Source organism: Ursus arctos, unplaced genomic scaffold, assembly GCF_023065955.2.
Source record: "Ursus arctos isolate Adak ecotype North America unplaced genomic scaffold, UrsArc2.0 scaffold_34, whole genome shotgun sequence".
Taxonomy (NCBI): domain Eukaryota; kingdom Metazoa; phylum Chordata; class Mammalia; order Carnivora; family Ursidae; genus Ursus; species Ursus arctos.
The window spans coordinates 30,884,408-30,896,609 of record NW_026623030.1 but is presented as its reverse complement, the minus strand read 5'-3'; the positions used below and the strand labels follow the sequence as shown (position 1 = coordinate 30,896,609).

The 12,202-nt window shown below is 54.5% G+C and overlaps 1 protein-coding gene across 1 annotated transcript in view; it reads left to right on the top strand.

The window, feature by feature from the left end:
• POLE (DNA polymerase epsilon, catalytic subunit) overlaps positions 1-12,202 on the top strand; it is a 45,097-nt gene that overhangs the window by 24,604 nt on the left and 8,291 nt on the right. The window contains exons 27-42 of the mRNA XM_026514635.4: positions 1,786-1,888; positions 2,338-2,418; positions 2,527-2,649; positions 4,747-4,959; positions 5,229-5,438; positions 5,619-5,762; positions 6,900-7,040; positions 7,231-7,384; positions 7,460-7,566; positions 7,697-7,873; positions 7,951-8,174; positions 8,306-8,526; positions 8,826-9,030; positions 9,470-9,643; positions 10,540-10,665; positions 11,714-11,846. Coding sequence (XP_026370420.3) covers positions 1,786-1,888; positions 2,338-2,418; positions 2,527-2,649; positions 4,747-4,959; positions 5,229-5,438; positions 5,619-5,762; positions 6,900-7,040; positions 7,231-7,384; positions 7,460-7,566; positions 7,697-7,873; positions 7,951-8,174; positions 8,306-8,526; positions 8,826-9,030; positions 9,470-9,643; positions 10,540-10,665; positions 11,714-11,846 — 2,536 coding nt within the window. The remainder of the gene's footprint in view (positions 1-1,785; positions 1,889-2,337; positions 2,419-2,526; positions 2,650-4,746; positions 4,960-5,228; positions 5,439-5,618; positions 5,763-6,899; positions 7,041-7,230; positions 7,385-7,459; positions 7,567-7,696; positions 7,874-7,950; positions 8,175-8,305; positions 8,527-8,825; positions 9,031-9,469; positions 9,644-10,539; positions 10,666-11,713; positions 11,847-12,202) is intronic.

The following is a 12,202-nucleotide window of genomic DNA, read 5'->3' as shown; positions in this document are numbered from 1 at the left end:
CTGCTTCTCCCTCTCCCTCTCCTGCTCCCCCTGCTTGTGCTCTCTCTCTTTCTGTAAAATAAATAAATAAAAAATCTTAAGAAAAAAATGCAACAAATTACATACAGAGTAAAATAGAGAATTTTTATATATTGATAAGAAAAAGGCAACATAAAATGTAGGCAACAGATATGAGCAGGCAACTCGCAAGTGAGGAACATGACAGGCCACGGAAAGATGTTTAAACTCACAGGCACCAGGAAGTGCGGGTCGTAGAAGCGTCTGTTGATTGGAAAGAAAGTGTGTGATGATAGCAGTTGTCACGCATGTAGACGGGCGTGTGGGTGACAGTCACTTGAGAGCAAGCCGGCCATGCACAGTGGGGTAGACGATGCTGATCCCTCACGGTCGAGCACGTCTGGGGATGTGCCCTGAGTAACGACCCCGCGCGTCTGCATTGTGTTTAAGAGCAGATGCTGGGAACGCCCGTGTCCTTCAACCAGGAAGTGGACGGCTGTGTTTTTACGCAGTGGAGTGCTGTGTAGGGTTGGAATGATCGGACCGCAGCTGCGTGCTGTGCCGCGGGATGGCACGTGCGCCGTATCGTAGCCCCATCTGTATCACATTGACAAACACGCACGACACTCTTACTTGTTCCGGATGCATACGGACAGGAGTAGTATAGAAGTGTGCGTGGGAGGGGCGCCTGGGTAGCGCAGTCGTTAAAGCGTCTGCCTTCGGCTCAGGGCGTGATCCTGGCGATCCGGGATCGAGTCCCACATCAGGCTCTTCTGCTATGAGCCTGCTTCTTCCTCTCCCACTCCCCCTGCTGTGTTCCCTCTCTCGCTGGCTGTCTCTCTGTCACATAAATAAATAAAATCTTTAAAAAAAAAAAAAAAAAAAAAAAAAGAAGTGTGCGTGGGGTTGGTAGACTCCAACAGAGGGGTCCCGCTAATCTCTGTGCGAGGGTGGTCGGGAGAGCTGCACGGGTCTTCATCCTTATATTCTCTCACCTACGTTAACGGCAGGGCACGAAGGTGGCTAGGACTAGGTGACGCATGCACTGTGTTCGTTGTGTTCTTTCTACGTTTCTTTGCATTCATAATATTCACAATAACAGATATTTCCTCCAGGGAAAGGAAGGGGTATTGACGGTGGCCCTCTTGCTTTGCTGGTGATGTGAAAACTCGCTCATTCTCTCAGGAAAGCAGATGAAGTCTTCCTGTATCTTACTCAACGAGTAACATTTTAGAAAGGACTAAGTGTGTGCGCGCACGTGAATATGTGATTTACGTAGCTCTGTCAACCATGGCCAGACAACACAGACCAAATGGCCCCCAGTGGGGGGAGCATGCATGAGCCCATGATATTTTATTTTATTTTATTCTATTTTATTTTATTTTTTTTTTTTAAAGATTTTATTCATTTATGTGACAGAGAGACAGCCAGCGAGAGAGGGAACACAAGCAGGGGGAGTGGGAGAGGAAGAAGCAGGCTCCCAGCGGAGGAGCCCGATGTGGGACTCGATCCCGGAACGCCGGGATCACGCCCTGAGCCGAAGGCAGACGCTCAATAACTGAGCCACCCAGGCGCCCCTAGCCCATGATATTTTAATACGGTGACGTGTTATGTAGTTGTTAAATATGGTAAACATCAGATATTAGCTGTACTTTATACAAAATGACATCAGGTTACAAATGAGGTTATCAGCCCTTGTTCCACGTGGAACGCGCATATGCTGGTGAGCACTGGACCAGAGTCGGGCAGATTCTTGTGTCGGTCACTTCCATGCCTCTCTTCGCCCAGGGCCATCCCGCTAGCCATTTTCCAGGCCGAGCCCATGGTGAGGAAGCACTTTCTCCGGAAATGGCTTAAGAGTTCTTCGCTCCAAGACTTTGATATTCGGACGGTGAGTACTGACTTTGTTATTGTGAGTTGAGGAGGAAGAGTCGACAGCAGGGTACCCCTGACTCGGGTCAGCATTTTGTCTGGCATCTTCACTCTTGACGTTCCCTTGTCTGATACGTAATGGGCGAGGAGGTAGCTACGCTTCAGGGCGAAACAGGAAAAGCTCCGTGCTGGGGAGGGCTTGGACTCTGGTGCAGGGTTCTCGTGCTGGCTCAGCCACCTCCTGAGTCCGGGGTCCTGGGAGTCCTGTAAGTGCTCTGCCTCAGTTTCCTTCTCTGTGAAATGGGTACGTTTCGTCCCAGAATTTCTGGGCGGGTTAAGTAGGACACAGGAAGCATTCGGCGCAGTGCTCGGCGTAGAGTGGAGCACAGCACTGCTCCTGGGGCTGCTGCCGCTGGAGCTGCTCTTCCCTCGCTCACACCTGTTGCTGTCTCCTTCCCGCACGCCCAGATTCTGGATTGGGACTACTACATCGAGCGTCTGGGGAGTGCCATACAGAAGATCATCACAATCCCGGCGGCTCTGCAGCAGGTGAGGCCTGCCAGCACAGACAGGGCCCACGTGGCTCAAAAGCCACAGAACCTGGGCCTGGGCCATCCTAGCAGAGTCGGACGAGTGATCCGTGTCCTCTTTGTGTAGGTGAAGAACCCAGTGCCACGCGTCAAGCACCCCGACTGGCTGCACAAGAAGCTTCTGGAGAAGAACGACGTCTGCAAGCAGAAGAAGATCAGTGAGCTCTTTGTCCTTGAGGGCAGGAGACAGGTAGTGGGCCTGGGACAGTGGGGGCCCTGCTGCTGCCATTCAAGGGTCTAGAATGGCCCTTTTCTTTGTAAAAATGTGCACCTAACAGTTGACTCTCTTTCCTGCCGGGGATCTTCTGGGATAGGACGCACTGGGTCGTCTGTTAGGGAGAAGGACTGTCTTCTTCTATGTAAATAGGGTGGTAACTCAGGGAGTCTGTGAATTACTGTGCCAGAGACTTCAGTTTTCTTTTTTTTTTTTTTTTTTTTAAGATTTTTATTTATTTATTGGACAGAGATAGAGACAGCCAGCGAGAGAGGGAACACAAGCAGGGGGAGTGGGAGAGGAAGAAGCAGGCTCACAGCAGAGGAGCCCGATGTGGGGCTCGATCCCATAACGCCGGGATCATGCCCTGAGCCGAAGGCAGACGCCCAACCGCTGTGCCACCCAGGTGCCCCGAGACTTCAGTTTTCTAAACTAGAAAATAAAAACTGTAGAAACTGTAGAAAATACTGAAGGGTGTAAAGAAGGGCTTAGCTAAAGTCAGAAGAGCCAAAAGAAAATCCCTAGAAGGCCAGGGCACAGAGGGATTAAAAGGATGGAAAATACTGACAAAGCTGATGTGGCTGTATTTATGCAAGCGAATGATCCCTGAGCCAAAAGTATTAGTAGGGATAGGATGGGATAAGTCATACTGAAAGTCACGGTTCACCAGAAACATGTACTTCTGATAGTTTAGTTTTAAATTAAATAATGTAAAAATTTACCTAATTAGAAGAAATTGACATCCAGTCAAGTTTGGGAGATTTTAACAAATCCCTCTCAATTGAAAGATGGAGCAGACCAGAAACCAGTAAGAACGTGTAAGGTTGGAGTGACTCTAACCAGATTCAGTAATGAGGGAATACACGTAATAATAATGGGGGTGCCTGGGTGGCTCAGTCGGTTAAGTGTCTGCCTTCGGCTCAGGTCATGATCCCGGGGTCCTGGGATCCAATCACATGTCAGGCTCCTGCGTCCGGCTCAGTGGGGGTCTGCTGCTCTCTCTGCCCTTCCCCCCTGCTCATGAGCTCTCTCTTTCTGAAATAAGTAAAATCTTAAAAAAAAAGAAGTCATAATGGGAATTAGAAATACTTAATGAAAGTACTAATCCTATCAGAATCTGTGGTGTGTATGCACACTGTCTGCACAGACAGATATTAGCAAAGGAAAACAAGTAGGAAATCAAATAAGCTTTCAACCGAAAAGTCAGCAGCAGAGTGAGCTGCGGAGGGAGAAAGCCGGAAGTTATGAAGACAAGAGCAGGAATGAGGGAAATTAACGGTAAAACCCAAACCTTAGTCTTCGAAAAGACTTAGGAAATAGACAAATCTTTGTCTAGATGAATCTTTGGGCTTTATTTTAATGAAAACAGACACAATTACAGACACAGTAAACCCTGAAACCACACAAGGAATTACCTTTCTCTACCAAACAAGTGGAAGCTTAGATGGACTGGACCGAATTATTCAGACTGACCTGAAAACCTGAATAGAACTTAAACCACTAAAACATTAAAACACTGAATCACAGTTGAAACAAACCAAACGGTTTTTCATAGGAATTTTACCAAAGTTTTTAAACAGATTATTTAGAATAAGAAAAGAGGAAAAGCCTTCTTAGCTCATTGGAGTGAACCGTGTCTACGTCATCCGTAGGGGTCCGTCTCAAAACTACGTGAATAAGTGGGAAAAGCAGGTGGCGTGGGTCTGTACCCCCGCAGCCTAAGGGAGGTGCACGTTCGTGGGCGTGGAGTAGAAGCACAGGGTGCACGGGGAGTGACAGGCGCTGGGCTGGGCTGGGAGGGAGAAAGAAGGGACCTGTCCTTCGCAGTCTTTTATTTCTTACGAAAAGGAGAAAGCCTGGGAGCAAACATGGACCGATGGAGACGTTGGCTTCATAGTCGTGGGGCTTAGTGACGTTATGTTGCATCTCTTCACTGTTAGAAATTGGAAGTAGATCGTTCAGTCACGCACACCTTGCGTACAAGTATTTTATCCGATGCAGCTGACGGTGTGTGTCTGGAGGCGGAGTTATCGAGAGATCGTGGCATTCTAAGTCTCCTTTGGGTCTTTGCAGGTGGGCACGGCCCGGGCTCCAGAAGGCACGCAGAACCTTGGTGCTCCTGACATGGAGGATTTTGGCCTTGTGAAGCCACCGCACTCGGCGGTTCCTGTTGCCACGAAGAGGAAGCGCATCCTCTGGGAGAGCCAGGAGGGGTCGCAGGACATGGAGCTGACGGTGCCCTGGCAGGAAATCTTGGGGCAGCCTCCGGCCCTCGGAACCACCCAGGTGGGCAGCCTCGGAGCCTGGCGGGGCCAGTGGGAGGAGAGAGCGAGGACAGCAGTCGGGCCCGTGCTGTGACACACTGTCTCCCGTGGAGTCTGCCGAGTAGTCTGGGGGCCCCGGGACGGGTCTTGACCTCCGATGGGGCCGGGAAGAGGTGTCCAGTCTTTAGAAGAGATACCCGGGCTTGGAAACCATGTGACGTAGTCGCGGAGGAAGGCGGGTTCTGTTTACTGCGCGCTGCTCCTCCTGACCTGGTCCGCCGTCTGTCCCAGGAAGAGTGGCTGGTCTGGCTCCGGTTCCATAAGAAGAAGTGGCAGCTGCAGGCCCGGCAGCGGCTGGCTCGCAAGAAGAGGCGGCGTGTGGAGGTGGCGGAGGGCGGACCTCTGCCCGGGGCCGTCCGAGACAGGCCCACCACCGGGCTGGGGAGCTTCCTGCGAAGGACTGCCCGCAGCATCTTGGACCTTCCGTGGCAGATCGTGCAGGTGTGCGCTGCGGTCATTGGGGGGGTGCCTCCAAGGGCAGCAGCACAGCCAGTGGGAAGGTCCTAGGGACGCTCCGTGGTCCGGCATGGAGGGGAAGGGCAGCCTTTGCTGGAGAGCCCCTGGAGGTGAGCGCTTCCTGTGACGAGGTGACAAGCTGCCGTGTGCGCTCTTCCCTTTCAGATCAGTGAGACCGGCCAGGCGGGGCTGTTCAGGCTGTGGGCCGTCATCAGCAGTGACTTGCACTGCATCCGGCTGAGCATCCCCCGCGTGTTCTACGTCAACCAGCGGGTGGCCAAAGCCGAGGAGGGGCCTTCATATCGCAAGGTGCGGGGCCGCGGGTGCTGCTGGTCACGTGGTCCGCTGCCTGCGCGGCCTCTGAGGCGGTCTCCCCCCGGCGGAGGGGCCGCATAAATAACGGGGCTTCGCGGAATCAAAGCCTAGTGAGCCACGTGACCCTGGGCGGGGTGTGCTGGCGCCTCTGTCTCCCGAGAACCTTCCTGGCGTGCTGTGAGAGTCGAAGCGGTGTCTGTGGGGTGCTCGGTGACCGGAGCTGCCCATGTCGTCCCGGGCGCGTCGTCCTCTTCCGTCCGTGTCCACGAGCAGGGGAGGGAGTAGGATGTCAGAGGCTCTTCTGAGGTTGACGGCTTCGCTGGGATAGACTCCACGTGCCGCATGATTCACTCATGTAAAGTGTGCGTTTCAGTGGCTCTTCGTGTGTATCGGTCAGCAGCCTCCGCCAGCCTGTCTTAGAGACGCCCAGACCCTTAGCGGTCTCTCCCCTCCCCCAGCCCTCGGTAACCACCGGTCCCCGTTCTGCCCCTGGATTAGCCTGTTGTGGGCATTTCATGGAAAAGGGATCCGCACAACTTAGTTCCACCGGAAGCCCACTTACTGCGGCTGTCGGTGCCCGTCTCTCAGTCTCGTTGCGGAGAGGACATGTGTGTGTAACTGGGAACTACACCGCAGCGGCTTCTGCAGCAGGGGAGACTCAGTTCTGACCAGAGGATCCGCAGGGTGTGGACCCAGAAAGGGCAGCCGGAAACAGATGATCTGGAATTCTGTAGCGTTCTTGGATGCGGTGGGCATGGTAACTTCGAAGGAGAACATCTTTTGGGGGGATACTTTCCTGTTCAGTGCCCTCTCCTGCTCCCCCCCAGGATTCCCCCACACTCTGTGGCTCCCCCATACCAGTGCTCTGACCAGGAGAAGGCGATTCCTCTCAGGTTAAACCCAGCAGACAGCAGGACAGTGAACTGGGCACACAAGGTCCTCTGCTTCTCAGAAGCCCCAGGCTGCTTCTCGAAGTTACAGCCAGAGCTGTCAGTTTCATTCACGAGGAGAAGTGGGCCCTAGGGGCTTCACCTGGTGGCTGTGGGACTATTTCAGTGGTGTGTGTCGTGTTTAATAGACATCAGCACTTAGCTTAGCCATGTGACGAGCTCATCGCCCTGTTGTCACCAGGTCAGCCGCGTCCTTCCGCGCTCCAACATGGTCTACAACCTCTATGAGTACTCGGTGCCCGAGGACATGTACCAGGAACACATCAACGAGATCAACACCGAGTTGTCAGCCCCGGACATTGAGGGCGTGTACGAGACTCAGGTAACTATCTCCCCAGCTCAGCTGAGCAAGGATCCAGCTGGATGGGCTAGAGGAGGGAAAAGTGCTCGTGGGATGGACAGGCTGGCCGCACGGCTGTGGGCCCCCCTCCAAGACGGTTAACGTCAGCAGCGTGTCTGCTGAGGACACCTAGGCAGCGGCCCTCAGCCTGCCTGTCTGCCCCCCCTCCTAGGTCCCGTTACTGTTCCGGGCCCTGGTGCAGCTGGGCTGTGTGTGTGTGGTCAACAAACAGCTGGTGAGGCACCTTTCAGGCTGGGAGGCGGAGACCTTTGCTCTCGAGCACCTGGAGATGCGCTCTCTGGCCCAGTTCAGCTACCTGGAACCAGGTATGATGTATGCCAGCTGCCCTGCCTGGCCCGACCTCCCGCGCACGTGGGGGTGACGGCCGTGCTCTCCTGCAGGCAGCATCCGCCACCTCTACCTGTATCATCACGCGCAGGGCCACAAAGCGCTCTTCGGCTTGTTCGTGCCCTCCCAGCGCAGAGCGTCTGTGTTTGTGTTGGACACCGTGAGTTCCTGCGAGGGGCAGGACAAGCCTTTGCCCGCCAGTGCCCGTGGGGATTGTGTTGGAGCCGTAGCGGGGGCCCTGCCGCCCACACCTGCCCAGGGAGAGGGCTGATGTGGCCTCTGTCGTCTAGGTGCGAAGCAACCAGATGCCCAGCCTCAGCGCTCTGTACTCAGCCGAGCACAGCCTCCTGATGGAGAGAGTGGGTCCTGAGCTCCTGCCTCCCCCCAAACACACTTTCGAGGTTCGGGCCCAAACGGACATGAAGACCATCTGCAGGGCCATCCAGCGCTCCCTGCTGGCCTACAAAGTGAGTGTGGTCGGGCGTCTGCGCGAGCCCCTCCCCCAGCCCGGGTTCCTCTAGCTGCTCTCTTCCCTGACGCCCAGGAGGAGCGCCGGGGGCCCACACTCATCGCCGTGCAGTCCAACTGGGAGCTGAAGAGGCTGGCTAGCGAGGTTCCCGTCCTGGAGGAGTTCCCGCTGGTGCCTGTCCATGTGGCCGATAAGATCAGCTATGGAGTCCTGGACTGGCAGCGCCTTGGGGCCCGGCGCATGATCCGCCACTACCTCAACCTCGACACCTGTCTGTCACAGGCCTTCGAGATGAGCCGGTGAGCGGAACGGGGGCTTTCTCTGTGTTCCCGGGCTCTGGCCATCTTGGTTGTTGCTGGCCTCTTCCCCGTTTGCTCGTCCACTTCCTGGGGCTGACCCTGTGACCCCGTGACCCCATGACCCCGTGCAGGTACTTCCACATCCCCATTGGTAATCTGCCTGAGGACATCTCCACCTTTGGCTCCGACCTCTTCTTTGCCCGCCACCTTCAGCGCCACAGCCACCTGCTCTGGCTGTCCCCTACGTCACGCCCTGACCTGGGCGGCAAGGAGGCCGATGACAATCGCCTCGTCATGGAGTTTGATGACCAGGCCAGTGTGGAGATCAACTATCCAGGCTGCTACTCTACGGGTGGGTGCTCGAGGCACATGGGGTCCCGCCTGCCGGTGTTTCTACCATTTACTGCCATCCTGGGATGGCGGGAATGCCGAGTGGGGGTGCTGAGTGCTGGGCCGGGCCAGTGTGGGAAGTGAGCCTGCAGGAGCCTTGGCGGCCGTGGGATGTGCAGACCTCTGCAGTCTGCTCAGTGGCGGGCTTGTCAGCCACCCCTGGCTGCCCCGGACAGCAGTGTGTTTTCTGAGACGGCGCTTGCTGTAGTCGGATGCAGACACGAGAGGACTGTTGCACAAGTGTGGTTTCTCTGCGTGCAGTGTGCGTGGAGCTGGACATCCAGAACCTGGCTGTGAACACCATCCTGCAGTCCCACCATATCAATGACCTGGAAGGGGCCGACAGCGTGGGCATCAGCTTCGATGTGATCCAGCAGGCCTCCCTGGAGGACATGATCACCGGCAATCAGGCCGCCAGCACCCTGGCCAGCTACGACGAGACAGCGCTCTGCTCCAGCACCTTCAGGTGCCCGGGAACCTGCGTCCCTGAGAACATCACCCTGACCTTCTGTTTTGTCCTGTCCTCTCCCTAGGCAGAAGAGCCGAGTTTGGGATCTAGAAGGAACATGAGAAACTTTTTTATTCTCTGCCCTTATTTTGGAAAACTAAGAGCTAAGACACTGTCACCGGGGCTTTTCTCTCCCCGGGCGGCAGAGCCCGAAACTCACGTGGGTCCAGGCTCTTTCCTCCGTTCCCTGGGCTTTGCTGCCCTCTGGGCACTGTGTTCTGGCCTCCTTCCTGTGGCCAGAGGCATGCTGTAGCTGTTGAGTGCAGAGTGAGGCCTGAGGGTGCGGATGAGGACCCAGCTGTGAGGTCTGGACAGTGAGGGGGGAGGAGGCAAAGTGACCGAACAGGGGAAGCTGGAGCTGGCGACAGAGGGGACACCCTGTGCACCTTTCTTCCAGGATCCTGAAGAGCATGGTGGTGGGCTGGGTGAAAGAGATCACGCAGTACCACAACATCTACGCCGACAACCAGGTGATGCACTTCTACCGCTGGCTGCGGTCCCCGTCCTCGCTGCTCCACGACCCTGCTCTGCACCGCACGCTCCACAACATGATGAAGAAGCTCTTTCTGCAGTGAGTGCTGCCAGGCGCCTGCCCTGGGCCACGCTGACCCTAGTCCCCAAGACCAGAGAGACGCTCAGCACCTCTGGAATCGGGAGCTCACTCGTGGGCTGATGGTCCGTGGCGGTACGGTCCTGGGGAGGGCTGAGTGGCTGTCGCAGTCTGCGGCGTCCTTCAGACAGAGCTGCGCTGTGGGCTACGGTCTTTCTGCCTCCTTTTGGCACAAGTCTTGGTGCCGTGGTTTGCCCTTCTGCACCTCTGCTTCAGAGTGGACCCTGGGGACCCATGTGCGCATGTGTCATCCTGAGGGGCACTCAGGCTGCTGTCAGAACTTAGGCGGCTGAGGTCACCAAGCAAGAATGGCCTTGTACCCAAGGTCATGTGAATGTAGCTGCAGAGTACTCTCCAGCAAGGAGCAGTGATGTGGGTGTGACAGATACGATAACTAGATAGGAGATGCTGACCTGCTGGGTAGTGACAGCGGACTGTACCCCAGCAGGGACAGCAATGTGTCCCTAGCCCACCGACACGCAGACGCTGGTACCGGCCTGGCGCGGTAAAATGCTTTCTGGGTGTGCTTGTAATTTGTAATCCTCATTACAAATGATTGTAAACTTTCTTTTCATGTCCTTTACCCATTTCTCTGTAGTTCTGTTGGTTTTTCCTCATTAATTTATAGGAGTTCTTTCTACATAAAAATTAGCCATTTTTGTGTGATACAAGTTGCATGTTTTCTCCTGGTTTTGTTTGTGGTGGGTTTTGCCCTGCAGAAATCTTCATTCGTTGTTGCTTCTGGATTCCAAGCACATTCAGGATAGCTTGTTAGTTCAGGACATCAGCTTGTTTCTCATGGTGTGTTGTGGTTTCTCTGTGGCATGGTGACCGGTGGTTCCAACCTCGGTCTGCAGGCTCATCGCCGAGTTCAAGCGCTTGGGGTCATCTGTCGTCTATGCCAACTTCAACCGCATCGTCCTCTGCACGAGAAAGCGGCGGATTGAGGACGCCGTTGCCTACGTGGAGTACGTCACCAGCAGGTGCGCTCACCCCTAGAACTCTCCCTCCTGCTCCCCTGTGATGTCATCTGCCTGCTGCTGGGGCACTCCTGTCCGCAGCTCGTAGCATGGAGCTGTTGGTAATGAATTCTTTCTGCTACTGGGTATCCCAAACAAGCCTTTATTTTACTTTCTTTTTTGAAAGGTATTTTTGCTGGTATAGAATTGTAAGTACCTCTGTGTTGAAAGTTTTGAAAATTTCTCTCTGTATTTCTTTGTGGTAATTTCCTTCATCGTGTCTTTAAACTCGCTCATCATGTCCTGCAGGGTTCAGTCTGCCCTTCACCCCATCCGGTGGTTTTCCTGGCTAGAGGCCTGTTGGGGTCTCACCTGTGCCTAGGGCCTGTTCGGCGTGTTCTGTCTTTCTTCTAGCTTCGTGACCACATTGCATTCAGGGTTAATAACATTGTCAGTGTCCTGTTCTGCCCACTCTAACACTTGTGTCAGCTCTGATTTGTCTTCAGCTGATAGGTTTTCCTCGTTGTGTTTCTCTGCTTCTCCGCAGAGCTGGTCATGCTGGATCAGACGCCAGCAGTTGTGAATCCGTGGGAGTGCCTTGTCTGTTGGATGCTTTTGCGTTTTGTTCTGTAAATATTCTAGAGCTTTGTTACTAGGAAACAAATTGAGCCTTTCGGGCATTTTTTGAGATCTGTGGGCTGGGCCAGAGCCGTGTTTAGTCTAGAGTCGTTATTCGTCTGTTAAAGCAAGACTGTTGCGAGCGCAGCCCCGATGCCTCGTGCGTCACGCGGCTCTCAGACAGGGGTGGGAGCAGGCACTCAGTCGTCCTTGTCCTGGCTTCGTGGAGTCTTGCACTTGCGTGCTCCATGCTCTGTGGCGTGCAAGGGCCTGCTTGGGGAGGGCTCGGGGTGTCGTGTTTGTCCTGTTCTCTAGAGAGCGTGAGGGGTGATATAATCTGAGTCCACCTTAAGTTTAAGTAAGTGAAAGATAAGCAGCTATGAAAATTAAGAGAAAAAGAGAAAAACTGTTGATTTCATTTCAGCAGTGAAATTTCTGTTTTCCCTCTTTTCAGCATCCATTCTAAAGAGATCTTCCATTCCTTGACAATTTCATTCTCTCGGTGCTGGGAATTTCTTCTGTGGATGGATCCCTCCAACTATGGTGGAATCAAAGGAGACGTTCCATCTCGTATTCACTGTGGACAGGTAAGACCTAACCGTCTTGGAGAGCTGACGCTGGACTCTGAAATAACTCTGGGTCCGTATTTGTCCCTTTGCACACATTGGGTGGCCGTGGGCTGAGTGCCTGGCATGGTTCTAGGCCGCATCCTGCAGCAGCACACGAGAGCATGCTGCTGCTGTGGAGCCTGTGAGAGCAGAGATGAGCGGGTAACAGGTGTGGAACACGCAGCCCTAGCAGTGGGAAGGGCTCAGATTAACACACCGCAGGGCACGGGCAGAGAGCAGCCGTGGGGCAGGGGCTGATTTAGAGGGGAAGGTTGTGTAGGCCAGAAGGAGGGGACAGGCAAGCGGGGATGGAGGAGCTGGGCCGGGGACTAGTG